General features: G+C 45.1%; 1 protein-coding gene across 1 annotated transcript; it reads right to left on the reverse strand.

The window, feature by feature from the left end:
- Positions 1 to 659: 659 nt before the first annotated feature.
- Positions 660 to 24,220, reverse strand: LOC132387118 (gastrula zinc finger protein XlCGF26.1-like). The gene is made up of 3 exons (XM_059959473.1): positions 18,771 to 24,220; positions 7,455 to 7,601; positions 660 to 1,101 (listed from the first exon to the last, which is right to left on the reverse strand). Exon 1 carries the CDS (start codon positions 21,037 to 21,039, stop codon positions 19,339 to 19,341), a length of 1,701 nt encoding a protein of 566 aa, XP_059815456.1. The 5' UTR covers positions 21,040 to 24,220; the 3' UTR covers positions 660 to 1,101; positions 7,455 to 7,601; positions 18,771 to 19,338.
- Positions 24,221 to 27,903: the final 3,683 nt, after the last annotated feature.

Here is a 27,903-nt window from a genome sequence, read left to right on the forward strand (position 1 = left end):
ATGCTTTCCCACAGTCTGAGCACGTGAATGGCCTCTCTCCAGTGTGAACACGCTGATGTACCTTCAGTTTAGATGAGCAAGTGAATCCCTTCCCACAGTCCAAGCAGGTGAACGGCCACTCCCCAGTGTGAACTCGCTAGTGTACCTTCAGTTTAAATGAGCAACTGAATCCCTTCCCGCAGTTTGAGCAGGTGAACGGCCGCTCCCCACTGTGAACTCGCTGGTGTACCTTCAGTGCTGATGACTGAGTGAATCCTTTCGCACAGTCCAAGCAGGTGAAAGGCCTCTCCCCAGTGTGAACTTGCTGATGTGCTTGTAGGTTGGATGACTGAGTAAATCTCTTCCCACAGTCCAAGCAGGTGAATGGCTTCTCCCCAGTGTGAACTCGCTGATGACTCTGCAGGTGGGATGACTGAGTGAATCTCTTCCCACAGACTGAGCAAGTGAACGGCCTCTCTCCAGTGTGAACTCGCTGATGTATCTTAAGTTGAGATGATGAAGTGAATCTTTTCCCACAGTCCGAGCAGGTGAATGGCCTCTCCCCAGTGTGTAATGACTGGTGTGCCTGCAGATGAGCTGACAACGTGAATCCCTTCCCACAGGCTGAGCAGGTGAACGGCTGCTCCCCGGTGTCCACTTGCTTTTGAGCCATTATGTCAGATGATCGAGTGAATCTTTCCCCACAAATTCAACAGATGAGCAACTTCTGCCCAGTGTGAACTGACTGGTGTGTCCACAGGTGGGTACACTGACTAAATCCCTTCTCACACACAGAATAGGTGAATGGCCTTGTCCTAGTGTGAACTTGCTGATGCACCTTCAGTTGAAATGTCCGCATGAATCCATTCCCACTGTCTGAGCAGATGAATGGCATCTACCCTGTGCAAAATGACGGGCATGCCAGTTGGTCAGATGATTGAGTGAATCCCTCCCGACAGTCTGAGCAGGAAGGATGACCGAGTGAATCCCTCCCCACAGTCTGAGCAGGAAGGATGATCGATTGAATCCCTTGCTCCACTTCTTAAATATCTGGATAGAGACAGCAAAACTGGTATGTTCTGTTTGAGATTCCTGTAGACAAATTCCTTGTCATTTTCTAACCTGTAAAAAGATTTACAAAATCCATCAAAGGGTGTAGAACATTTCAGATGAAATTACATGAGTTGGCAAGATGTGATCTGGAATCACACAGTTACAGTGAAGTTCAACCCAAGTTGGAGAGAGAAATCATCTTCTAACTGGGCACAGTGCTGGAATGACCATCAAACACTCTGATGCTCTACCTGTCTTTAAAAGAATGGGGCATTTCTGCCACCTCCAATCTGTGACCTGCCTCAGTTTGACTCTCTCTCCATTGTTATTATTCCCTGTTCCCACTGAGCTGATGGGTTCCTGGCCCCACAGTAACTGAAACACTCTCACACAAATAGCCGGCAGTGTATTGCACGAACCCACCACTACCTGTGTAAAAAACTTACCCCTGGCATCCCCTCAGTATTTATTTCCAAGCACCTTAAATCTATGCCCCCTCGTGTTAGCCATTTCAGTCCTGGGAATAAAACCTCTGGCTATCTACACGATCAATGCCCCTCATATTCCTATACACCTAAAAAATGCACTAAACATAAACAAGGTGATTAAACATTGCTTTGAAGATTTGTTGGAAGTATACAGAATTATGAGGGTATAGATAGGGTAAATGCAAGCAGCTTTTTCCACTGAGGTTGGGTGGGATGACAACTAGAGGGCATGGGTAAGCGGGGAAGGTGAACATTTAAAGGGAGCACGTGGAAAAGCTCTTCACTGAATCGGTCGTGAGAGCGTGGCATGAGATGTCAGCACAAGGGGTGCATGTGAGCTCAGTTTCACAATTTGAAAGAAGTTTGGATGGGAGCCTGGATGGTAGGGGTATGGAGGGCGATGGTCCCAGTCAGGTAGTTGCAATAGATACCTTAAATGTTTTTTTAGCATTGACTAGCTGGGCCAAATAGCCTGTTTCCGTACTGAAATCCCCCATGTTTCTGTGACAGAGAAGCAGGCCAAACTTGTTTGAAAGGGAAAGATAGGAGTGACAACAGAGCAGCAATGGCTGGAGTTTCTGGGAGCAATTCAGGAGCTGAGTGATCGATATGTGTGGTCTGAACAACATCTGACTGGTGTCAAGAAACCAAACTCTCCCTCGTTGTCACAAAAACAAAGGAGCTGATTCTGAACTACAGGAGGAATGGAGACAGGCTAACCCCATGGAAAGGGCTCTCCAGCAACCTGTAAACATGACTAAAGTACCTGAATGCAAGACTAACCTTGGGGAATCAGGACCAGACTATTGGGAGTGATTTGTGGCCTGCTATGGCACTTTCACAGGAGACCAAGCCTTTTAACAATGGGAATCTGTATCCCCAGTTTAATGTCCTACTGCTCCAAAACTTACCAACTAAGCCAACATGATTAAAACAGATAATATGGATTGGCCTGACAATGACCGAAATCGAATGCGACGAGCTTTGACATATTATTGGAACTTGATTTTCGATTCCTGATCAACCCCGAAAGGAACTAATATTTAAAGTGAACATGTTCAGCGGGAAGAAGGATGCGAGCAGGTTATATTTTGGGATCAGAAATGGGATCAAAAACCTACCTAGGGACAGGTGGGGACAACAACCCGTTTAGAAATTGACAAGCAAAGATGTTTCCTACTGTGAGATTCATCCCTCAGGAAGAGCCCAGTGTAATATTGACAGTTGCTGGAATTTCAATTCCGTTTATGATTGATATGGGGCAACCAAAACCACTCTCGATCAGGAAATACTATCAAAAGGGATTCCAGCTATCAGACGCTACAATCACTCTGTCTGGGTTCGAAGGCACGGAACGTACGTATTCACGTACCCAGCCACTGCAGGTGGAATTCCAGGGGAACCAGTGTGAGGTTTCATTTACAGTCATCACCAGACGGGGGGTGAAATCTCGTAGGGAGAGACTTGCTCTGTCCGTTGGAAGTCGAGATTCTATACACGGACAAGGATATTATGCCGGAACTGCAAACAACTGATAGCTTCCTCTGACCACCCAGTGGTGGGCACTTTATCTGGACTCCAGTACCTTTAAACCCCTTCTGCCGGTGGCCAGCTCTCATGTGACTCTGTGCTATGACCCTACGTCGTGCTCACCTGAGGAAACCCCTCGAGGGACAGAAGTTCCCAGTCATGGTGATTGGAGAGGATAAAGGAAGAGACGGCACTGCATTTCTGGCCGAAGTTCCAGATTTCTTTTGGCGACAGACAGGACTGGTGGTTCCCAATACCACCGTTAGGGTTTGCCCTGGGTTCAAGCCAAAGAGCCGAGGGCTCCTTGCCTACACCCTGACGAAACAAGCCTCCAGCACCGAGGGAGACTGGCAAGACTTGGCCGCGGGCCAACTCCGGTACTGGAAGGAGTCTGTGGTGAAGACGGGACATCTGGTAAGACATTCTTTTAATAGTGACTGAACCCAAGACGTTGTACCCCATCTCTGGGCAATTTCAGTCCATGAAGTCAGACCTCCTGTCTGGATCACAGTGAAAGAAGGACAGACTCTCCCATCCATTCTGCAATACCCCCTCTAGCCCATCCGGATCACTGTGAAAGGACAGACTCTCACATCCATTCTACAATACCCCCTCTGGCCCGTCTGGATCACTGTGAAAGGACAGACTCTCCCATCCATTCTGCAATATCCCCACTAGCCCGTCAGGATCACAGTGAAAGAAGGACAGACTCTCCCATCCATTCTGCAATACCCCCTCTAGCCCATCCGGATCACTGTGAAAGGACAGACTCTCACATCCATTCTACAATACCCCCTCTGGCCCGTCTGGATCACTGTGAAAGGACAGACTCTCCCATCCATTCTGCAATATCCCCACTAGCCCGTCCGGATCACTGGGAAAGAAGGACAGACTCTCCCAGCCATTCTGCAATACCACCTCTAGCCCGTCTGGATCACAGTGAAAGAAAGACAGACTCTCCCATCCATTCTGCAATACCCCCTCTAGCCCGTCCGGATCACTGTGAAGGAAGGTCAGACTCTCCCATCCATTCTGCAATACCCCCTCTAGCCCATCTGGATCACTGTGAAAGAAGGACAGACTCTCCCATCCATTCTGCAATACCCACAATAGCCCATCTGGATCACAGTGAAAGAAGGACAGACTCTCCCATCCATTCTGCAATACCCCCTCTCGCCCGTCCGGATCACAGTGAAAGAAGGACAGACTCTCCCATCCATTCTGCAATACCCCCTCTAGCCCGTCCGGATCACAGTGAGAGAAGGACAGACTCTCCCATCCATTCTGCAATACCCCCTCTAGCCCATCTGGATCACTGTGAAAGAAGGACAGACTCTCCCATCCATTCTGCAATACCCCCTGTAGCCTGAGGCAACGTTTTATGAGGATGGAATGTCTTTTGTGGATCCAGCAGGAAAACGATGTTCTGGCTATGCGATATTGACGGACAGTGACATAATTGAACATGCCTCTTTTGAAGCAGCTGTCTCCGCGCAGAAGGCTGAGCTGTTTGCTTTGACTCGTGCCTGTATACCAGCAACAGACTAAAGTGGGAACGTTTACACAGACTCCCGTTATGCGTTTGGAATGGTACATGACTACGGGGCTCTCTGGGAACATGGGGATTCCTGACTTCCTCTGGCCACCCCATTAGTAATGCCACCTTTGCAAACAACTTACTCACCGTTCTACAGCTACCTCGAGTTTTGTTCTTCTGAGGGGGCTGCCTCTGAGGAGGAGTGAAAACTGTGGTCCCAGATGGGGTGCCAGAAAGTTCCCGGCCTAAGGTTTCTGATCACCTAGTGGGACAAGTTTGTGTTCCTACACAATTTTTACCAATATTGGTCGATCATATACATGATTTGACACCCCTGGGAAAGGAGGGAATGGTTGGTAACCTGTACCCTGCACACCGTGTACGACTCCTTTGACAGGTGGATCTTTCTGGTGTCTACAAGTTGCTTTTATTGAATTGCCTAAAGTACAATGCTATAGATACTGCTTAGTTATTATAGATGTGTTTAGTAGATGGATTGAAGCTATTCCAACTACCATTAATACAGTTATGACTGTTGTGAAGGTATTATTACGGGAAATAATTCCCAGGTACAGCCTGCAAAAGATGCTGAGCTCTGACAATGGCCCACACTTTGTGGTGAAAATAAATGAAGGGATGTGTAACAAACTAGCTATCAAGCAACAATTCCACTGTGTACACCACCCACGGGCCGCTGGCAGAGTGGAAAGAGCCAATGGCACTCTGAAGAGTAAACTAGCCAGACTAACAGTGGAGACTGGACTCACTTGGTTGAAGGTCCGACCATTAGCCCGATTCCATATGAGGGCTACCCCACAGGGGAAAACAGGGTTGTCACCAGCTGAAATCATTTCTGGACAGCCCATGAGGACACCCTGGGAACAAAGTCTCAGGATTAAAGGCAAAGTGAATAAGAATAAGGAAACTTGGTTCTTGAGGGATATTGGAACTCTGATAAAGAAGAGAGAGATGTATGACATGTATAAGAAACAGGGAGCAAATAAGGTACTAGAGGAGTATAAAAAGTGTAAGAAATTATTCAAGAGAGAAATCAGGAGGGCTAAAAGACGACATGTGTTTGCTTTGGCTGTCAGGGTGAAGGATAATCCAAAGAGCTTCTCCAGGTATGTTAAGAGCAAAAGGATAGTAAGGGATAAAATTGGTCCTCTTGAAGATCAGAGTGGTAGGCTGTGTATGGAACCAAAAGAAATGGGGGAGATCTTAAATGTTTTTTTTCCCGACTGTATTTACTAAGTAAACTGGCTTGGAGTCAATGGAAAGAAGGCAAACAAGGACTTATTTGTCCCTGGGACCAATAAGGCAAACAGGGAACTCTGTATTGAGGTCATGGTACCTATACAGATAGAAGAGGAGGAGGTGCTTGCTATCTTGAGGTGAGTAGATAAATCCTCAGGACCTGACAGGGTATTCTCTCGGACCTTGAAGGAGACTATTGTTGAAATTGCAGGGGCCCTGGCAGATATATTTAAAATGTTGTTACCTACGGTGCCGGAGGATTGGAGGATAGCTCATATTGTTCCGTTGTTTAAAAAAGGTTCTAGAAGTAATTCTCGAAATTATTGGCAGGTAAGTTTGATGTCGGTAGTGGGTAAATCATTGGAGGAGTATTATGAGATAGGATTGACAATTATTTAGATAGACAGGGTCTTATTAGGGAGAGTCAACACGGCTTTGTGTGTGGTAGGTCATGTTTAACAAATCTATTAGAGTGTTTCGAGGAGGTTACAAGGAAAGTGGATGAAGGGAAGGCAGTGGATGTTGTCTACATGGACTTCAGTAAGGCCTTTGACAAGGTCTGCATGGGAGGTTAGTTAGGAAGATTCAGTCGCTAGGTATACATGGTGAGGTAGTAAATTGGATTAGACATTGGCTCAATGGGAGAAGCCAGAGAGTGGTAGTGGAGGATTGTTTCTCTGAGTGGAGGCCTTTGACTAGTGGTGTGCCACAGGGATCAGTGCTGGGTCCATTGTTACTTGACAACTATATCAATGATCTGGATGATAATTTGTTAAATTGGATCAGCAAATTTGCTGATGATACAAAGATTGGAGGTGTAGTGGACAGTGAGGAAGGTTTTCAAACCTTGCAAAGGGATCTGGACCAGCTACAAAAATGTGCTGAAAAATGGCAGATGGAGTTTAATACAGACAAGTGTGAGGTGTTGCACTTCGGAAGGAAAAAATAATGTAGAACATATAAGGTAGATGGTGGGGCACTGAGGAGTGCAGTAGAACAGAGGGATCTAGGAATACTGATACAAAACTCCCTAAACGTGGCGTCACGTGTAGATAGGGTAGTAAAGAGAGCTTTTGATACATTGGCCTTTATGAATCAAAGTGCTGAGTATAAGAATTGGAATGTTATGGTGAGTTTTGTATAAGGCATTGGTGAGGCCGAATTTAGAGTATTGTATGCAGCCCTGGTCACCGAATTACAGGAAGGATATTAATAAGGCTGAAAGTGTGCAGAGAAAGTTTATGAGGATGTTGCCGGGACTTGAGAAACTGCGATACAGAGAAAGGTTGAATAATTTAGGACTTCATTCCTAGGAGTGTAGAAGATGAGTGTAGACTTGATAGAGGTATATAAAATTATGATGGGCACAGATGGAGTGAATGCAAGCAGGCTCTATCCACTGGGAGAAAAAAAAAACAGAGGACATGGGTTAAGGGTGAAGGGCGAAAAGTTTAAAGGGAACATTGGGGGAAGGGCTGCTTCACAACTGGGTCTGACAGAGGCATAACTGGTTCTTCTGGGCACATTTTGTCTCACTCCCAACTATTTCCTACCTTCCTTTGTGCAGGTACATAATGTCTAAAGGACCAGTGTTTGTAAATGAGACTCACCAAACTTTCTCCTGACTGAATCAGTGGAATCTCCGAGTCAGATGGGTTCTCTCTAGTTGATGCTCTCAATCCTCGGGCTGGTTCACTTGTTGCTGTTCCCTCATCTTCAGTCGTGGTTTTTCTTCCAATAAATCTCTCACTGCAAGTCTAACTTTAACGTGAAAGATAATGAAGCACGTTCACAATGAAAAGGAGAACCAAACATTTCTGCTTAATGTTACTAGGAACAAAACTCACTGAAATTTAAACGTTGAAAGCAAATATAATGATCTCAGTGAACAATCTTTTATTGTCCTTCAAATGTCACAAAGCGATATGGGATAAGAAGGAGCCATCATTCAGTGATGGTAAGACATACGACACAGGAACAGAATTAGATGATTCGATCTATCTGGTCTGCCACACCATTCAAACATGGCTGATTTTTATTTCAACACCATATTCCTGTTCCTCCTGTAACCCTGAAGCTAATTAGCAATCCTGAATATATTAATCTCTGTCATAAATATACCCAAATGGCAGCCTCAGCCAACCTCTGCGGTAACAAATTCCACAGATCAGACAACTTTTGGCCAAAAAATTTTTCTCATCTGAGTTTTAAAGGGAAGCATCTTTATTCTGAGACTGTGCTGTCAGATCACACACTCTCCATGTCTAATGGAAACATCCTCTCCATGTCCACTGTATCCAGGCGTTTCAGCATTCGGTAGGTTTACTTAACCATACACCCCTCCACCACCCCCACCGTCCCTCTGAACTCCATCGAGCACAGGTCCAGAACCATCAAATGCTCCTCCCACAGAAAGCCGATCACTCCTGAGATTATTCATGTGAACCTCATTAGCAACAACTGTACTGAACACATTTCCAGGAATAACAGACAAATCGGTTCCAGGATAATTGACAGGGAAAAGTTGTGCTTTCTTTACTGTTCTACTATCACATGTGTTGGCGCGTGGCCAAGTGGTTAAGGCGTTGGTCTAGTGATCTGAAGGTTGCTAGTTCGAGCCTGGGCTGAGGCTGCCCGTGTGTCCTTGAGCGACGACACCGGTCCCAAGCTGTATGGGTCCTAATGGCCTTCCCTTGGACAACATCGGTGGCGTGGAGAGGGGAGACTTGCAGAGTCTAACAGAGGCCTACAAACTATCACAGCCATTTTCATTTCCAGGTGAAGACAGGTCCATTTCATGAAATATAAACCAAGAAATAAAAATTACCAGTAACACTCAGCAAGTAAGGAACAGCTTACAATACAATTCAATTAATATCATTTCATCAGAATGACTTCAAACATTTACAGTTTTTAGTGGAGATCTCCAGCACAGCTGCCTGCCTGATTTCCACTGTGTGACAGTGAGGGGGGGGGGGGAATTTCCAAACACAGTTTGAACACCAAATTCACGGGTCTATTTCTACTGTTGTAAACATGGAACAGCCCATTTACTCCCAGCCTCTCCCTGTGAGGATGGAATGGGAACTCATCCTCTCCTCAGACTGGCAGTCATTGCTTCCAAAGGAACTCCAGAAACAAACATCTGATCCCAGACCAGAAATACTCGATCAACATCTCACAAGCACACACAGCTCAATCCCTGGGTCCACTTTGCCTGGATCAAAAACCGTGATCTCCCAGGACCCAACCTCACAGAGTCACACAGCTGAATCTGCCACTTACCGACCCTGAGAGTCTCACACATCGTCCCCACATCTCACACTGGGTCGTGCAATCTGGGATTTCCCCACAACCAATGTCCAGCTGCTCAAAATTTCTGCTTCATTGCAGGACGAGCATCCAGCCCCATCTGCAGAAGCTCAAACCAAAGTCAAAGCCAAAACACCAATAGTTCCATTTGCCTGGAAAGCCCATCACAGGATTAGAGCCCAGGCACCAACTCTCCCAGTACTATTTTCTGCCAGTAAAATGCTGCAGTGTGTCAGCCCGTCACTGTTCATAAACTAGCACCTCCACACCAATGCACAACAGAACTGGGTCCTGATGACCCTCCGGCATTCCAGCTAACAATAACCGATTCTGGAAATGACTCAGCGAGGCCAAAGGTACAAAAGAACACTTCACAATGAAGACAGAGATTGGAAGAAAGATTGCTGATATATAACATTGAGGAGGTGGGATACAAGGCGGACTGAGGATGACCCAGATGGTTAATGTATTTCACTGAAGCGGGGTTGGGGGGTGTGAGGAGACTGGACAGAGTTTGAACAAGATGAACAGATGGAACCAGGTGGGAGAAGGGATCAAGGACGATCACTGATGGTCCTCCAGCAACACGTAGGTACTGAATGAATAGTACATACTATTGTACAAAAGATTCTAAAATGACAGAATTAGCAAAAATAACAAGAGCTTTGCCAGATGTATTTTGACCCGCACCAGATTTTTATCAACACAACCATAGAATGTTTCCCATCCAGACACTTCACGCTTTGCATGGTAATTACTCTGCCCGTGACTATGAGGAACTGGTAAGACCTTTGGATCCAGATTAGCACATCACAGAAACCATTCTCCCCTATAGACTTCCCAGTCCCTCGGTAAAGCAGGCAGTGAAATCAAAGATCCCCACAATCTGGGACGTTCTCCTTTCTTACCCACCCCAATCCGGGAGGAGACACAACAGCCAGAAAGCTCCAGGACAAATGTGAGGAGCCTCAGGAAGCGAGGCGAGTTCGGGAGAAGTTAACGGGACTCAGTGGCCAACATCAGATTTCCCCAACACAATATGGAGGATGCGTGACCACCCATCTAGAGATTGTGAACATACGCAAAGAGATCGTTACATCTATGGTTAAATGGGAGGGACAAATGGGATCACGTGACCGGTGGGTTCTAACACCCCAGACAGAGTCTCCAGCTTCCCAGCACTCTGTGGAAATAAACAGACGCCCCTCACATCTCCTCTCACCTTAAATGTGTCAGATATTTTAAACCCCCAGGAAAAAACATACCCTCTGTCCACTCTATCCATTCCTCTCGTAATCTGATAAACGTCCATCCAGTCTCACCCCAGCCTGCGCCGCTCTGGAGAAAACAACACAAGTTTGTCCAAACTCTCGTTATAGCTCATGCCCTCTAATCCAGGCAGGGTCCTGGTAAACCTCTTCTGCGCCCTCTCCAAGGCTTCGACATCCTTCCGACAATGGGGGCGACCAGAACTGTATGAAACACTCCAGATGTGGGCTGACAAGTTTTACAAATCTGCAACATAACTTCATGAGTTTTGAACTCAGTGCTTCAACTAATAAAGACAACCTTGCCATTTGCCTTCTTAACCACCCGATCAATCTGTGCAGTCTCTTTCAGGGAGCGATGAACCTGGAGTCTAAGATCCTTCTGATCATCGAAATTGTTCAGGGTTTTGCATTTAACAATGTACTGTCTCATACATTCAGGGCTGCAGTGCTACCAGAGCGGAGCCGGAGAGCCGCTCCGACACCTCTGAGAAACAGTCAAAATAAACAAGCGCGGACTTTAGCAAGCCTGGATATTAAATAGAGGGAATTTTACGGAAGCGGGGATTGGGATGAGGGGGTGTTGGCTAGTGGGGAAAAATACCACTAATAACATTAGGATATTTGATCGTTTTTGGTGAAATCCTGGAGCTGTGACTGTTTTTTATTTAGGTATTTGTGACATTCCTTCTCGCTCAACCCGTTGTCCTAGGAAGCTGGGAAATAGCTGGACACAAATGCAAGCATTCATCCGCTCTTTCCCATGGATACCATTGGATTCCAGGAAGGAGCTATATTAAGCAAGGAATGAACATCGAAACCCATGTTTAAGAGTCGAAAATAATGAAAGAAATATTCACTCTCGCTCATCTTCGGCCTGATTTTGATCAGATACACAAGCTAATCATCCAAAATCCCCTTCTACACCTGGATAAATTTAATTTTGTTTTGGAAGCCAAATGGAAAAAAAAAATTCTAGGTTACAAGCTAGTTTTACGTCATTTCATATGATTAGTAGCTGATCAACTCCTTGGCCTCGCTCCACCAACTGTAGTTGATTGAAAAGAAGCTCTTTTTCTCTTTGTGTTGATAGGAAAAAAGAGTAATTTAGTGAGGAAATGAACTAGATGAAATGCATTTCCAAACCTCCTAAATGGTTGCTCTCCACCCGTTAACATTTGTCACTTCCAAAATACAATATTTTATATACGTATCGTTGTGATAATAATTTATGTAAAGATTCTAGCTTCTTTAACTTTTTATATATTTAAACACTAAACTGGATGTATGAAGGTCGAACCATGTAACACCAGACGTGTGAGGATATTTTGAGTATCGACACTCACAGGTACACTTCAATATATTGAGAAAGGGATGGAGCAGTGGACCCAGAGTGAAGTGATAAGCAGGTGAGAGGACGTACAAAGACAGAGGGGATGAGAGGGAGTGGGACGGAGGGGTATGAGGTAAATTTGTTCACCGGAAGGGGAAATCGATATCCATGCCATCAGGGTGGGTGGGGGCACCCAGACGGAATACAAGTTGCTGATCCCGCACCCTGAGGGTGGCCTCATCTTGGCAAGGGATGGGATGACACGTCGGAACGGGAATGGAAATCGGAATTGAAATGTTTGGACACCGGGAAGTCCCGCTCGGAGTGGATGGTTGAAAGATTAATTTATTATCAAAGCAGGAATTCATAAATAACACTGAGTTTTTTTTCCTTTTCCGAGAACCACGAAACAAAGAAAACGTTAGTCGTTCAGAGAAAAAAAAATGAAACTCCCTCCCCACCCCCCCCGCATCAAAAGGACGGCATCCCAATCATCAACCCCCAAAACCCACCCCACCCCCCCGCACAAAAGGGAAGAAAAATATCGACACCCGTTAAAAACGTTCCTACCCGACACAACTGCAGAGGAGCCGGTGTCACCAGTGTCGAGGCGGCCGCATCGGGAGCAGCGGACACAACCGGCGACCCCGGAAGATTCACAGGTGAATTGTCGCCTCACCTGGAAGGATGTTTGGACAACGGAAAGAGTTCGGCCGTCCGGCCCTGTCACTGTGACACCCCGAACTCCACATCAAATCCGTCCAAACGAATCTGGGCGAACTTTAATGACCAATAAATATAATTCCTCTCAGCGATCAGCTGTCTGAATGATCCCCTGACTCTGAGAGGAAGGGGTATCTATGGTCCACACTGTCAGGGTGTTGAGTTTACCAGGAGACAAAGACTGCAGGGACGAGAGGTTTTCTGTTGACTAATACACTGTGTGTGGATCCCGCTGGCAATTCTGGTGTTGTGACCCGAATCGAGACAAACACCACGCTGCCCACTCCACCAACAACACGGCACAGCCGTACACATAACAGGGGACTTTACATCCCACAACACTGGATTCAGTGATGAAACCCCTGATTAATATTGTCGTCTCACCGAAAAGTCCATTAACTCTAACCCTGCAATATGGTGTAAAATCCCGCTCCCCATATTAACACGGGTTATACAGACCAAACAGCAAACTGCCGGAGGAACTCAGTGGGTCGGACAGCATCTGTGGAGGGAGATGGACCGTAAACATTTCGGGCCGAGACCCTCCCTCTGGACTGAGAGTGGAGGGGAAATAGAGAAAAGAGGTGAGGGGTAGGGATGGGGCATGAGAGGTGGATTCAGGTGAGGGGGGAGGTGGAAGGTGAAAATAGTGACAGGGGTGGGAGCTCAATGGTTGGGGCAACACGGAGCTGCAGAAGATGGAAATTAATTCCATAAACAATGAGGTTAGAGAGTATTTGTTATAGAGAGTGCAATGAAGATCCACTTGACTGATCCCTGGAGAGGTGGGGTCATAACCTGAAGAAAGATCAAATGTGGTAACTCTAAATGTCATTTAGAGAATCGAGGACTGAGAGGTGAACACATTGAAATGCAGAACATCATTACCGGTTGAACCAGTGATCCCAGTCTCTGAAAAAGGGGATGGGAATCGAGCCAGTGACTCTGTGACCTGGGGGTGGAGGGAAAGGGATCGGGGTAGATATGGTGTGGAAAAGTAGACATGTATCTGGTGTAAATATGGAATAATGTGGGGAATGCGGCGGATGGGTCGGGCAGCATGTTAGGGCCGAGGAGCAGAGTCACCAGTTCAGGAGGGAGACCCTCCACCCGTCACCTGATCCCGTTTCCTGTTCACGTTTTTCTGCAGATCTGCAGCATTTGCGGGTCACTGCTCGACGTGTACATGCAGCTTCACCTTTGTCCCTTTCAGAGAACGCAGTGAGATCCGGATCAAATAGCTCCACACAATTAAATTAGATTATTACATTTACACAATTAGAATAGCTTATTACATTTTTTTTATATATTTTTGTACTATATATATATATACTTACTTTGTCACAATTGTTAAGATCTTTTGTTAATTAGGTTCTACTGCTACCGCAGAGACAACGAATTTCTTGGCATATGCAGGTGCTATTAAACTTGATTCTGATATTGATATGGGAGACCCACCGCCGGTCACCTGATCCCAGTTACTGTAGATCGTAATGTGAGATTGAAGCATTTTCCATATATTTGCTTTCCACAGAAATGACAACTGGTCAGTTTCCTTCTGTGGTTCCGGAGCAGAAGCTCAGTCTGTCTAATATTTCCACACAATTAAAGTGGTGTATTTGTTTATTATCATCACGTACTGAGCTACAGTGAAAATCTTGCCTGATGTACCATCCACACAGATCGATACATTACAACAGTACATTGAGCTCATAGACAACAAAAAAAATAACTGTAACAAAGTATTATGGCTGCAGAGAAAGTGCAGTGCAGATAGACATATGGTGCAGGGTCACGTCGAGTTACATTGTGAGGCCGAGTCCATTTTATCATTCATTTGGCTTATAACTGCAGATAGGAAGCCATCCTTCAGCCTGGTGTTACGCACTTTAAGGCTTTTGTATCTCTTCCCCGATTGGGGAGCGGGTTTGCAGGAAGAATGTACAGGTAATGAGGTTCTTTGTGTACATGGCCTGCTTTTCCGAGGGAGGGGAAGTGTAGGGAGAGTCCATGGAGTGGAGGCTTGTTTCTCTGATGTTCTCTGCTCTCCAAAGTTCTCTGCAGTTCCTTGCAGTCATGGGCAGAGCAGTAGCCATACAAAGGCATGAAGTATCGACAAGGAGCTCAGAGACCTCGGCCTTCACCCTGCCTTGTGTAGCTGGATCCTGGACTTCCTGTCAGATCACCAGCAGGTGGTAAGAGTGGGCTTCATCTCCTCTGTCTCTCTGACCCTCAGCACACATACCCCACAGGGTTGTCACTTTGGCCCTCTCCTTTACTCTCTGTGCACCCATGACTTGTGTTGCCACCCACAGCTCCAATCTGCTAATTAAATTTGCTGAGAATACTACATTGATTGGCCTAAACTCAAATAATATCTTTCAATCGATCAAATGCCCCTGACAAGGTTCAGTCCAAACAAACTTTTCACCCTTCTTCAGGAGATTAGTCAGAGGAAGAGCGAGAGCAGCAAAGTTCTTACAGAACTTACGATAATATCCATCCATTCCCAGAAACCTTCTAAGAGCCTTCTTACCAATCAGAGATATGCTCTTCCCAAGTGTCACTCCCTGTGACTAAGTCATCAATATAGGCATCTGTGTGTTCTAACCCTCGAATTTCAAAATTAATCATTCTCTGGGATGTTCCTGGAGCATTTTTCTTTCCAAAAAGCAAAACATTGTATTCATACAACCTAGATGGTGTCGCAAAGGCAGAAATTTCTCTATGTCTGTCCGTCAATGGAACACACCAATACCCTGTCAACAGATCAATCTTTGTAAGAAATTAGCTATTCCAACTTTATCGATGCAATCATCTATCCTAGCGATAGGATAGGCATCTGTTTTTGTTACTTCATTTACCTTCCCATAATCTGTGCCCCTGAGACCTACTGAATCTGTTTCCACGCTTACAACAATTGCTCAGCCAATTTACATTCTCTACGTTCATGCGATATGGGTGTTGTTTAATCGGTTTGGCTTGACCAATATCTGCATCATGTAATGAGACCGTGGTTTGCTTGCGAACATCGCAAAAGAAATCTTTAAACTTCAGAATTAATTCCTTCAGCTGTTGTTGCTTTGGCTGCAGATGAGCCAACTTGTTATCAATATTTTCTGGAACAACGGAGTTCATTAGCCTAACTGGGACCACGTTTGGCTTGTGAAAAGTCTCAGACGAGTCAATTGTTTCAAGCTCAGTGTTACCAGATTCATATGTTTTGACAACAACACTCACAGATGGTGCCTGATTGTCAAAACAAGGCTTTATCATATTTATGTGTGCCAGGTGTGTTAGTTGACGTAGGTTGTGTGTTGTAATAACATAATTCACATCATTAAATTGAGAGACTATTTCATACGGTCTATTGAATTTCACCTGAAGTGGATTCGTCAACATAAGGCAAGCACCTTATCTCACACCTGGTATTTTCTTTCACAACCCTGCTTATCAAACCAACACTTCATTTTGTTTTGAGAAATCTTTAAGTTTTGTCTCGCTAGACCACAGAATTGGTGTAGTTTATTTTTGAAATTTAAAACATAGTCTAACAAGTTAACATGTACATCCCCATCAATCCACCGCTCCTTTTACAAGGTCAAAGGTCACCTCACTCTGCGTCCAAATACGAGTTCAAATGGAGTAAAGCCCAATGATTCCCGAACCGACTCTCTTACTGCAAACAAAAGCAAATGTATTCCTTCATCCTAGTCGTTTCCATTTTCAACACAGTATGTCTTAATCATTGTTTTGTGGGTAGAGTGAAATCTTTCTAAAGCCACTTGTGATTCCGGATGGTATGTAGACGATGTAATTTGTTTTGCTCCCAGTTCATAAACTACCTGCTGGAATAACCCAGATGTAAAATTACTTCCTTGATCAGACTGGATTTCTTGAGGCAAATCAAATAAAGTAAAAAAAAACTCAGTAAGAGCCTTCGACACAGTTTTATCTTTAATATTTCTGAGCAGTATTGTCTCTGGGAATCTGGACGCAGTACACATAATAGTTAGCAGATACTGATGGCCAGCTTTAGTCTTTGGCAATGGGCCAACATAATTCTCTATAACTTTAGAAAAGGGTTCACAGAATGCAGGTATAGACCACAGTGGGGCCACTGGGGTGACCTGATGAGGTTTAGCCAAAACTTGACAAGTGTGACAAATCCCAGCATTAATTTCTGGTTTACCCTGGTCATCCCTGCTACTCTTTTCGAAACTCTTATTCAGGGTAACCATACGCTTATGAGTTGAAGCAAACTGATCTGCTAATCTAGCAGACTCCTGCATAGTGGCAGCATCATTTCCATCTAAATATGTCTTTATGTCATCAGGGACACTCTTATTGAATTCTTCAGTTAAAACCAACTCGTTCAAGCTGTTAAAATCATCATTTACATTTTTATATGTGCACCAGCGGGCAATACACACAAATTACTCATAAGCAAATTTCATATAAGTCTGGTTCACAGGTTTCTTCAAATTTCTAAACTTTTGCCTTTATGCTTCTGGGACCAACTCATAAGCTTTGAGCACAGCCTGCTTCACTAGGTCATAATGTGTGGTGCGTGGCCAGCTGGTTAGGGTGTTGAACTAGTGATCTGAAGGTCATGTTTTCGAGCCTCAGCCGAGGCAGTGTGAGTGTTTTTGAGCAAAGCACTGAACCACACACTGCTCCTGCACGTTTATAGCCCAGTGGCGATGATTGGTGCAGTATAAAAAAAATCAGCTGCTTCATCAACTGGCAAAGCAGTATAGGCATGCTAAGCCTTTCCCTTTATCACACTTTATGAGACAATTTTCTGTCTGTTTTTCTGCCTCTCTAGCCTCAAACTGCCTCTGCCTTTCCGCAGCCTCAATCTTTAATTTTTCTCACTTGTACTGGAGCTCAAGCTCACGAGGTTCACTTCCAGGAAACACCTCCAACTCCTCCACTTTAAACACACCCTCAGATACATAATGTTCAGCTATCACCCTCTGCATCTGTGCCCTCCTCGTTGTCAATTTCACCTTAACAAGTTTTAACCTTTCAGCAATACTCAACAACTCAACCCTTCTGGCGTCCTCTAATGCCTCAGAGGTTGGCGCTTCCTGACATCGATCAACATCCATTGCTGCAAATTTCCCAAACAGAAATAAATCAAAAGAGTTTTCCCCAATGAAATTGATAATTAATCAATCCTCAAATTTGATCATAACCCAGATGCAGGAGAACCGTAACGCTTCAGAAACGAACCAGCAGCAACAGACTACTACTGGAGTCTGTTTTTGATGTGAAAACCACAATGCTTATTAGTATCCACTTATAATATAGTAACTTAAGCAAGTTAAACGAAAATTAACAGTGTTATGTGTATATATGTGTGTAAATTTAACTCCCAAACTATTGAGCTCAGGGGAAACAAGGCTTGGAGTCCTGAGATTGTAAAGTATGAAAGTTCAGTTTATCCACAAAATAGGTGATGGGAGAGATATTTGTAATTTAGGGTAAATGTCAAGAGAAGGCAGTTATGTCGAACAGCAAGGGAGATGAGGCTGCGTGCAGAGCTATGGTGGAAATCTTTGTCAGATGGTACGAGCAGAATCATCTGCAGCTTAATGTGAAAAAGACTAAGGAGCTGGTGGTGGACCTGAGGAGGGCTAAGGCACCGGTGACCCCTGTTTCCATCCAAGGCATCAGTGTGGACATGGTGGAGGATTAAAAATATCTGCGGATACGAATTGACAATAAACTGGACTGCTCAGAGAACACTCAGGCTGTTAACAAGAAGGGTCAGAGCCATCTCTATTTCCTGAGGAGACTGAGGTCCTTTGACATCTGCCGGACGATGGTGAGGATGTTCTACGAGGCTGTGGTGACCAGTGCTATCATGTTTGCTGTTGTGTGCTGGGAAAGAAGGTTGAGGGTAGCAGACACCAACAGAATCAACAAACTCATTCATAAGGGCAGTGATGTTGTGGGGGTGGAACTGGACACTCTGACAGTGATGTCAGAAAAGAGAATGCTGTCCAAGTTGCATGCCATCTTAGACAATGACTCCCATCCGCTCCATAAAGTACTGGTTAGGCACAGGAATACATTCAGCCAGAGACTCATTCCACCGAGATGTAACACTGAGCATCACAGGAAGGCATTCCTGCCTGTGGCCATCAAACTTTTCAAATCTTCCCTCGGAGTGTCAGACACCCTGAGCCAATATGCTGGTCCTGGACTTATTTCCACTTGCAAAGATTAACTTATTATTATTTAATTATTGATGGTTTCATATTGCTATATTTCTACACTACCTTGGATGGTGCGGCTGTATCGAAACCCAATTTTCCTCAGGATCAATAAAGTACGTCTGTCTGTCTGTCTGTTCTGCAGGTTCCACAGTGTTAAAATGAGAGAACAGTTGCTGTAGATTTTATCCATCATCTTTACAAATCTACATACGAATTATCACCGAATGTGACTTGTCATGAGGGGTATCATCTTCAAATGAATGACCACATCACACACAGGCAAGGGTTAACACATAAGTGGTCTAAACAGGATATCCCAAATCAGATCCACTCCTATGGGTTAAATGAGGTGACAACCACACATTCGATGTACGGCGAATGGATAATTAACCCACCCTTGTGGGCATAGGAATGTTCTAAACAGTGACCTTTGGCCACTATTTCCCTGGTTTCAATCCTTTCATTTTTCATCCGTCTCCGTCTGACTCTGAGTGTCTGTGTCCTCGGTTAAAACGAAACAAGCTGCGAGCGATGTAAACAAGCTGCAAGTCAGACTTCTTAATTTCTGTCTCTTAAAATGACAGTCCACAGCAAACGAAACCTAGGGATTCATAACAACGGCCACTCCCCACTATGAATTGACGTGTTCCAGTAGTTGGGATGACTGAGTGAATCCCTTCCCACACTCTGAGCAGGTGAACGGCCTCTCTCCAGTGTGAACTCGCTGATAACTCAGTAGGGTGGATAGATCAGTGAATCTCTTCCCACAGACTGAGCACGTGAACGGCTTCTCCCCAGTGTGAACTCGATGATGTCTCTGTAGATTGGATAACTGAGTGAATCTCTTCCCACATTCTGAACAGTTAAACGGCTTCTCCCCAGTGTGAATTCGCTGATGCTTCCGTAGGGTGGATGTATCAGTGAATCTCTTCCCACATGCTGAGCAGGTGAACGGCTTCTCCCCAGTGTGAACTCGCTGATGACAAAGTAGGGCGGATGAATCAGTGAATCTCTTCCCACATTCTGAGCAGGTGAACGGCTTCTCCCCAGTGTGAACTCGCTGGTGTCTCTGTAGGTGGGATGACTGAGTGAATCCCTTCCCACAGACTGAGCAGGTGAATGGCTTCTCCCCAGTGTGAACTCGCTGATGATTCCGTAGGGTGGATGAATCAGTGAATCTCTTCCCACATTCTGAGCAGATGAACGGCTTCTCCCCAGTGTGAACTCGCTGATGACTCAGTAGGGTGGATGGATCAGTGAATCGCTTCCCACAGACTGTGCAGATGAACGGCTTCTCCCCAGTATGAACTCGATGATGTCTCTGTAGATTGGATGACTGAGTAAATCCCTTCCCACAGACTGAGCAGGTGAACGGCTTCTCCCCAATGTGAACTTGCTGGTGTGCCAGTAGGTGGGATGACCGAGTGAATCCCTTCCCACACTCTGAGCAGGTGAACGGCCTCTCTCCAGTGTGAACTCGCTGATGCCTCAGTAGGGTGGATAGATCAGTGAATCTCTTCCCACAGACTGAGCATGTGAAAGGCTTCTCCCCAGTGTGAACTCGATGATGTCTCTGTAGATTGAATAACTGAGTGAATCTCTTCCCACATTCTAAGCAGGTAAACGGCTTCTCCCCAGTGTGAACTCGCTGATGCTTCCGTAGGGTGGATGAATCAGTGAATCTCTTCCCACATTCTGAGCAGGTGAACGGTTTCTCCCCAGTGTGAAATCGCTGATGCTTCTGTAGTGCGGATGAATCAGTGAATCTTTTCCCACATTCTGAGCAGGTAAACGGCTTCTCCCCAGTGTGAACTCGCTGGTGTCTCTGTAAGTGGGTTGACTGAGTGAATCCCTGCCCACAGACTGAGCAGGTGAACGGCTTTTCCCCAGTGTGAACTCGCTGATGACTCTGTAGGGTGGATGAATAAGTGAATCTCTTCCCACATTCTGAGCAGGTGAACGGCTTCTCCCCAGTGTGAACTCGCTGATGACTCTGTAGGGTGGATGAATAAGTGAATCTCTTCCCACATTCTGAGCAGGTGAATGGCCCCTCCCCGGTGTAAACTCGCTGATGACTCTGTAGGTGGGATGACTGAGTGAATCTCTTCCCACAGACTGAGCAGCTGAATGGCTTCTCCCCAGTGTGAACTCGCTGATGTACCAGTAAGGTGGATGACTTAGTGAATCCCTTCCCACATTCTGCGCAGGTGAAAGGCCTCTCTCCAGTGTGAACTCGCTGGTGACTCTGTAGGGTGGATGGCTGAGTGAATCCCTTCCCACAGACTGGGCAGGTGAATGGCTTCTCCCCAATGTGAACACGCTGGTGAGCCATTAGGTCAGATGACAGAGTGAATCCTTTCCCAGATGTTCAGCAGATGACCAGCCTCTGCCCAGTGTGAACTGACTGGTGTGTCCACAGGTGGGAAGACCGACTGAACGCCTTCTCACACACAGAACAGGTGAATGGCCTTGCCCAGTGTGAAATTACTGATGTACCTTCAATTGTGATAACCGACTGAATCCATTCCCACTGTCTGAACGGGTGAACAGCCTTTCTCCTGTGTAAAATGACGGGTTGCCAGTTGGTCAAATGACCGAATAAATCCCTCCCCACAGTTGAGCAGGAAGGATGGTCGATTGAATCCCTTGCTCCTTAAATATCTAGAGAGAGACAACAAAACTGGTGTGCCGTGTTTGAACTTCCTGGAGACAAATTCCTTCTTGTTTTTAACCTGTAAAAAGATTTACAAAATCCATCAATGGGTGTAGGACAACATTTCAGATGAGATTACTTCAGTTACCAAGGTTTGACCTGGTATCGCACTGTTTCAGTGAGGTTCTACCCAAGTTGGACAGAGAAATCATCTCCTGACTGGGCAGAGTGCTGGTATCTGGAATGACCATCAATTCTTTGATGCTCTTCCTGTTTCTATAAGAATGGGGCATTTCTGTCATCTCCAATTTGTACCTTGGTGGAGTTAGACTCTCTCCATTGGTATTATTCCCTGTTCCTGCTGAGCTGCATGGGTGCCTGGCCCCACAGTAACAAAACCAGTCTCATGCAATTAGTCTTTCTTGATGTGCATCTAGGATTTTCTTTTATGTATTATTAACGTAAAGTGCCACAGTTTTAATGCCATATTAAAAATTCCTGTTGAGGTGAGTGGTTGGTCCGCACAACTGTTAAAAAGACAGAGTGAATTTTTGTAATATTTCACATTCTTGTAGAAAATTACAACACAGAAACAGGCCCTTTGGGCCATCTAGTCTGTGCTAAACTATTTAAACTGCCCACTCCCATACCCCTACCATCCAGGTACCTACATGAACCTCTGAAATGTTGAAATTGAGCTCGCATGCACCACTTGAGCTGGCTGCTCATTCCACACCCCGATGACTGTCTGTGTGAAGAAGTTTCCCCTCATATTCCCCTTAACATTTCACCTTTCACCCTTAACCCATGGCCTCTGGTTGTACTCCCACCCCATCTCAGTGGTAAAAGCCAGCTTGCATTTACACTATCTATGCCCCTCTATCACAATCAAATCTCCCCTCAATCTCCTACAGTCCAAGGAATAAAGTCCTGACCTGTTCAATCTTTCCTTATAACCCAAGTACTCCAGACCTGGCAACATCCTTGTGAATTTTCTCTGAACTCTTTCAAAGTCCTTACATCTTTCCTGTAGGTTGGTGACCAAAACTGTACTCAGTACTCCAAATTAGGCCTCACCAATGTTTTCTACAAGTCAACATAACATTCATCTATTGTTGTCAGTACTTTTGTTCATGAAGGCCATTGGGCTAAAATCTTCCCTTCCATCTCTATCTAACTGTGATACCACTTTCAGTGAATTAAGGACTTTCTTCTACAACAGGTCCCTTTCTTCTACAACACTCCTCCGTGCCCGACCAGTCACTGTGAAAGACCTCCCTCGGTAGGTCAGACCAAAGTGCAACAACTCACACTTGTCTGCATTAAATTCCTTTTTCCATTTCTCAAACCATTTTGCCAGCTGGTCCAGATCGCACTGCAAGTTTAAATGCTTTTTTGGCATTGACTAGATGGGACAAATAGCCTGTTTCTTTACTGAACTTCTCCATGTTTATATGGCAGAGAAGCTGGCCAAACTTGTTTGGAAGGGAAAGGGTAGGAGTGACAATTGAGCAGCAGTGGCTGGAGTTTCTGGAGCAATTTGGGACCTGAGTGATTCCACAGAAGTGGAAGCATCAGAAAGACAGGAGGACAGAACTGTGGCTAAAATGAGAAGCCAGAGCCAACATAAATGTCAAAGAGAGGGCAAACAAAAGAACAAATATTCGGAAGCTTTGAGAAACCAAAAGACAACAAAAAAATTCAGATGAGCTCAGTGCGTGGAATTATGACTTGTAGTCATTAATGGGTCTCGGTAGCACCCAACAGTCTGAGGCATTTAGTGGAATAATATATACGAGGCTTCAATTTCTCTTCAAAACCAAGGTTCCCTGGACCAGTTACCTTTCAACTTTCATTTTGGCAGGCACATACAAACTCTGCATCCTCAAAAATTCACATCTGAAGACCTCCCACTTACAGGTACTCCTTTGCCAGGAAACAACCTGTCCCAAACCACACTTGTCTGATCCTTTCTGATACCATCAAAATTGACCTTTCTCCATTTTAGAATCTCATCCCGTGGTCCAGACCTCTCTTTTTCCATATTTACTTTGAATCTCATGGCATTATGATCACTAATTTCTGTCACCAGCCCTGATCATTTCCTAACAGCTTATTGCACACTTCTACATCAGGAATTCTACGTATTGATTAAGGGCACATATGACAAACTCTACCTCATCTAGTCCTTTACAGTTTAGGAGTCCCAGTCAATATGTGGAAAGTTAAAATCACTTACTGAATCAACCTTTTTGTTTATTGGCATGGTCTGCAATCTCTCTACAAATTTGTTCCTCTAAATCCCTGAGACTGTTGGCTGCAACCAAGTCCCAATATTGGTTACAATATCATAATTCCCTACCTGAGCTCATCTGGCTTTCCTACGATGCTTCTTGCATTGTGATATACACAGCTCAGCACATTCATTGCACCAGGCTCAACCATCTAACTGCTGAATCTATCTATGATCTGAACATCTGACTGGTGTCAAGGAAACAAACCCTCCATCATTGTCACAAAAACAAAGGAGCTGATTGTGGACGACAGGAAGAATGGAGACAGGATAACCCCTGTTGACATCAATGGATCTGGGGTTAAGAAGGTGAACAGCTTTAAGTTCCTCGGCATAAACATCACAAAGCACCTTACATTGTCTGTACATACCGGCTGTGTTGTGAAAAGAGCACAGCAGTACCTCTGTCACCACAGATAGTTGAAAAAGTTGGAGATGGGGACCAAAATTCTGAGGACTTTCTACAGGGAAACAATTGAGAGCACCCTGACTGGCTGCATCTCTGCCTGATATGGGAACTGTACTTTCCTTAATTGCAGGAAACCTCAGAGAGTGTTGCGGACAGCCCAGCACATCCGTAGTGGTGAACTTTCCACTATTCAGTACCTTTACACAGACAGGTGTATAAAAAGGGCCCAAAGGAAATCAGGGACCAAATTCACCAAAACCACAAAATGTTCTTGCTGCCACCATCCAGGAAACGGTACCACAGCAAAAGGAGCAACAGGCTCCGGGACATTATCTTCCACCAGGTCATCAGACTGATTAATTCATGCTGATACAATTCCATTTCGATGTTATATTGACTGTCCTATGTACAAACTATCTATCATAAATTACCATAAATTGCACATTGCACATTTAGATGGAGACATAACATAAAGATTTCTACTCCTCATGTTTATGAAGTATGTATCTAATAAAGTCAATTCAATTCAATTCACCCTCTCAATTATCTGTTTGGTCATTCTGGCTCCCATTCCCCTTACAGCTTATTTTAACCACATCTCCCGCTTCACCCTCACTAGCACTAGCATGCCTTACCACTTGGATATCAGTCCCCTCTTGTTCTGTTCCCCTAACTAATGAATCCCCTATCACCCCTTTGACTTTTCTCTGTCAGGTAATCCCCTTCACCACCAGTTTCTAAAGTGGTCTACCTTTTGTTGTGTTTGATGGGCACAAGAGTTCTCCGCAATGGCTATTTAACCTCATTCCCCTTCCTGACTCTCTCCCAGTTTCCTGTGTCCTGCTCCTTGGGTGTAACTCACCTCTCTTCATGTCATATCTATCACCCTCTCCAACTCCCAGATGATCCGGAATTCATCCATTTCAGGTTCCATCTCCTTAACGTACAGGGTGCACATCTTGTAGGTGAGGACATCAGGGACACTGGAGGTCTCACCACCTTCCCACCAATGTCCCCTCTAATTTGTAATGACCAGTGTGCACTCAAATCCTGTACCGTGCACTATTTTTAACTCGGTGACATGTGCACAGTAAATTTTATACAGAGAGGTAATTGTTTTCACAGCTAGCAAATCACTGTTGAGAAGTACTTTGATCTCCCCTGGGTTTGATCGAGTTCATCTGCACTCTCACACAACCTATGTAGCAGGCCTGTAACGGGTAATGAAGGATTTTCTCATCAAAGCTTTTGCATATTGCCCATATGTGGTTTGCTTGCTAAATTATGCTTTAAAAAGTCAGATTTGCAAATATTACTCCACTTCTTCCCACTTACAAATTCTCCAGCACCTCTTGCATTGCCACAATACACACAGGTAACACCAGTTTCTATATTGGGCATAAAGATTTCCACTGAACCCTCCTGACGAATTAAGGGTATATAAAAAATTCATTTTGAACCTGTGTAACCTCTGGCTAAAAGAATAATTGGGAGTGAATAGGAATTTTGAACTGGTGAACTCCGTCTTCAGCATTTAGCTAAGACAGACTCATTACCCGTTCTCTGTGGCTTGCAGAGAGACACATTGAGAGCTGATAAGATTATACATTGTATCCTTGTTGTGAGTATCCTTGGAGGAGGACTCACTGATAGGGACAGGAATGAACATCTGTTTGTAATTAAGTCAGGGCCTTGCAAAGGGAATAACTGATAAGGACTGGACAGTCTACTCATCTATAATTAAAACCAAACTCTGTTATCTAAGTAATTAAGTTTTGCATCAACACACTTAGTGTGTGTGCCAGTTCAAATAACATCTTGCAATATTAATGTATGGGATGTACTATTTATAAATATATGGCTGTAACCCAAATCATTCGACTTGTCAGAAGGTGGCAGTGCTCCCCTTTGACAACTGGGTCTCAAAACTCCTGCAGGCATTTGAATGCACAATAAACCATGGCGTCGATAAGAAGCTGGTCTCCTGAGTTTTATTCAGATTCAACTTTAACATTTGGCATCATGAATAGCATCCCAATATAGGTAGTGCCAAGCAGATGGGCTGAGTAAGCAGCTGGACCACTCTGGGGACTGCGGAGACCGAAAGGGAGCCCAATGGGTATTTGTCACTCACCGTTAGTTCCTTTGGACGTACGGTGCCTCACTCAAGGCTGATCACATACCTTGACAGGATCAGGAAAGAATTTGTTGGGAGATTTGTATAAGGTAGGCAAAATTTTACTAAGTGGCCAGGAGGCAGACATGCCAGGTAAATTCATCCATTAAGCAGGAGGTGCCAGCCGGGTACATTTATCTCATTGTTTATTGAGCAGGAGGCTTTGTGCCCAATAAATTACTTAGAGACCACTGGTCAATTGCAGTCGATTGATAAGAGTGGGCCAGCAGCAGCCCGACACAATTTGTGTGAGAGTTCTTCAGACAAGGAAAAATATTTGTGAATGTTGAGTGCAGTGCTGAATAAGAAATTGGGGAACAAAATGTGGCCATGGATGGGGGAGGGTGCAGGAGCCTGGGTTATTACCTCATGAGAACAAGCAGTAAATTTGATTTGGATAAAGAACTGAGGAAAGAAGTGGAAATTGTTGAAAAGGGAATGGAAGGAAAAGGCAGTTGTAAAGCAGAACGTTGCTGGCTATGCCACTGGTGGCATAGTGGCTTCAGCGTTGGACTTAGAGGCAAGAGGTCCCGAGTTCGAATCCAGCCGACTCCCTTACACTGTTTCATCTGTGCTGGGTTAGAGCTGGTGAACAAAACAACTCACCCAGCAGAAGGCAATGGCAAACTACTGCTGTAACTTGCCTTGTACATGATTTCCCAACACCACACAGTGGCGTAGAAGGAAATCCTTGGCTAACTGGAATAAATTCCATATGTGACATACCTTTAAAGTGGAACAGTATATTATCAGTAAGTTGGAGGAATAATGCATGTGATAAAGGGATAGAGTAGTGGTCACCAACCATTTTAAGCCCAAGATCCGCTACCTTGGCCTTACTAAAATGCAAGATCGACCCAGATCAATTAGTTACACGCATGCGCAGGAGGGCAGAAAAGACCGGAAATAAAACCCCACAACCTGGAAGTAGAAATAATGTATAAACACTGGGGCACCCGCCCTTTTTTTGCACCGCAGACCAGTTTAATATTGACAATATTCTTGCGGACCGGCTGACGGGGGATGGGGTGGGTGGGGGTGTGAACCAGGATAGGGATACAGCGATACTCGAAGCAGGTTCCTTATGTTCAGTCTATTCCGTAATATCGTTTTCGCGCCTCTCGGCACTTAGCTTCTGTCCCGTGCTGCTCACGTTTTCTCCGCTGAAAAAACTCAACGCATTTGCATTTAAGTGCAGGGTGCTTGGACTCGTGGTACCGAAGCAGATTTGAGGGCTTCATTGCCTCATTGGACAGCCTCCTGCCCGCCCTCCGCCAGATGCCTTGGCTTGGTTTGGTTGGTCGTGGGTTGGTTGAGAGGACAATGTCAGGGCCGGAGGTCCCTGTGCTGGGGCCGTGGTAGACACAGTCTGGAGAGAGTGACCGACCGAGCAAGGAGTGTGACAGGGCACGCGCCCGCCCCCCCTTGTAGGACCTATCAGCCGACAAAAGTTTGTTTCATTAGATCACAGCATGGTAGCTGCTCTGATACCTATGAAACGCTGAGCCCGAATTAGGTCGACGGCGAATATTTTAGCACCAGATTCCCCACGAACATTCAGTGTGCTAAACAGGTTTAGAGGCAGCACTCCAGGCCAGTAGTGACGGCACTTCCCACCGGCTGCCCGAGGCCAACTGGTGATCTCTGGCATGAGGGTGTCACTGC

The sequence above is a fragment of the Hypanus sabinus genome, unplaced genomic scaffold (assembly GCF_030144855.1).
Source record: "Hypanus sabinus isolate sHypSab1 unplaced genomic scaffold, sHypSab1.hap1 scaffold_1540, whole genome shotgun sequence".
NCBI classification, from domain to species: domain Eukaryota; kingdom Metazoa; phylum Chordata; class Chondrichthyes; order Myliobatiformes; family Dasyatidae; genus Hypanus; species Hypanus sabinus.

Coding starts and splice junctions, on each gene's coding strand:
- LOC132387118 (XM_059959473.1), bottom strand. CDS start 21,039: ATGGCTCACCAGCGTGTTCACATTGGGGAGAAGCCATTCACCTGCCCA.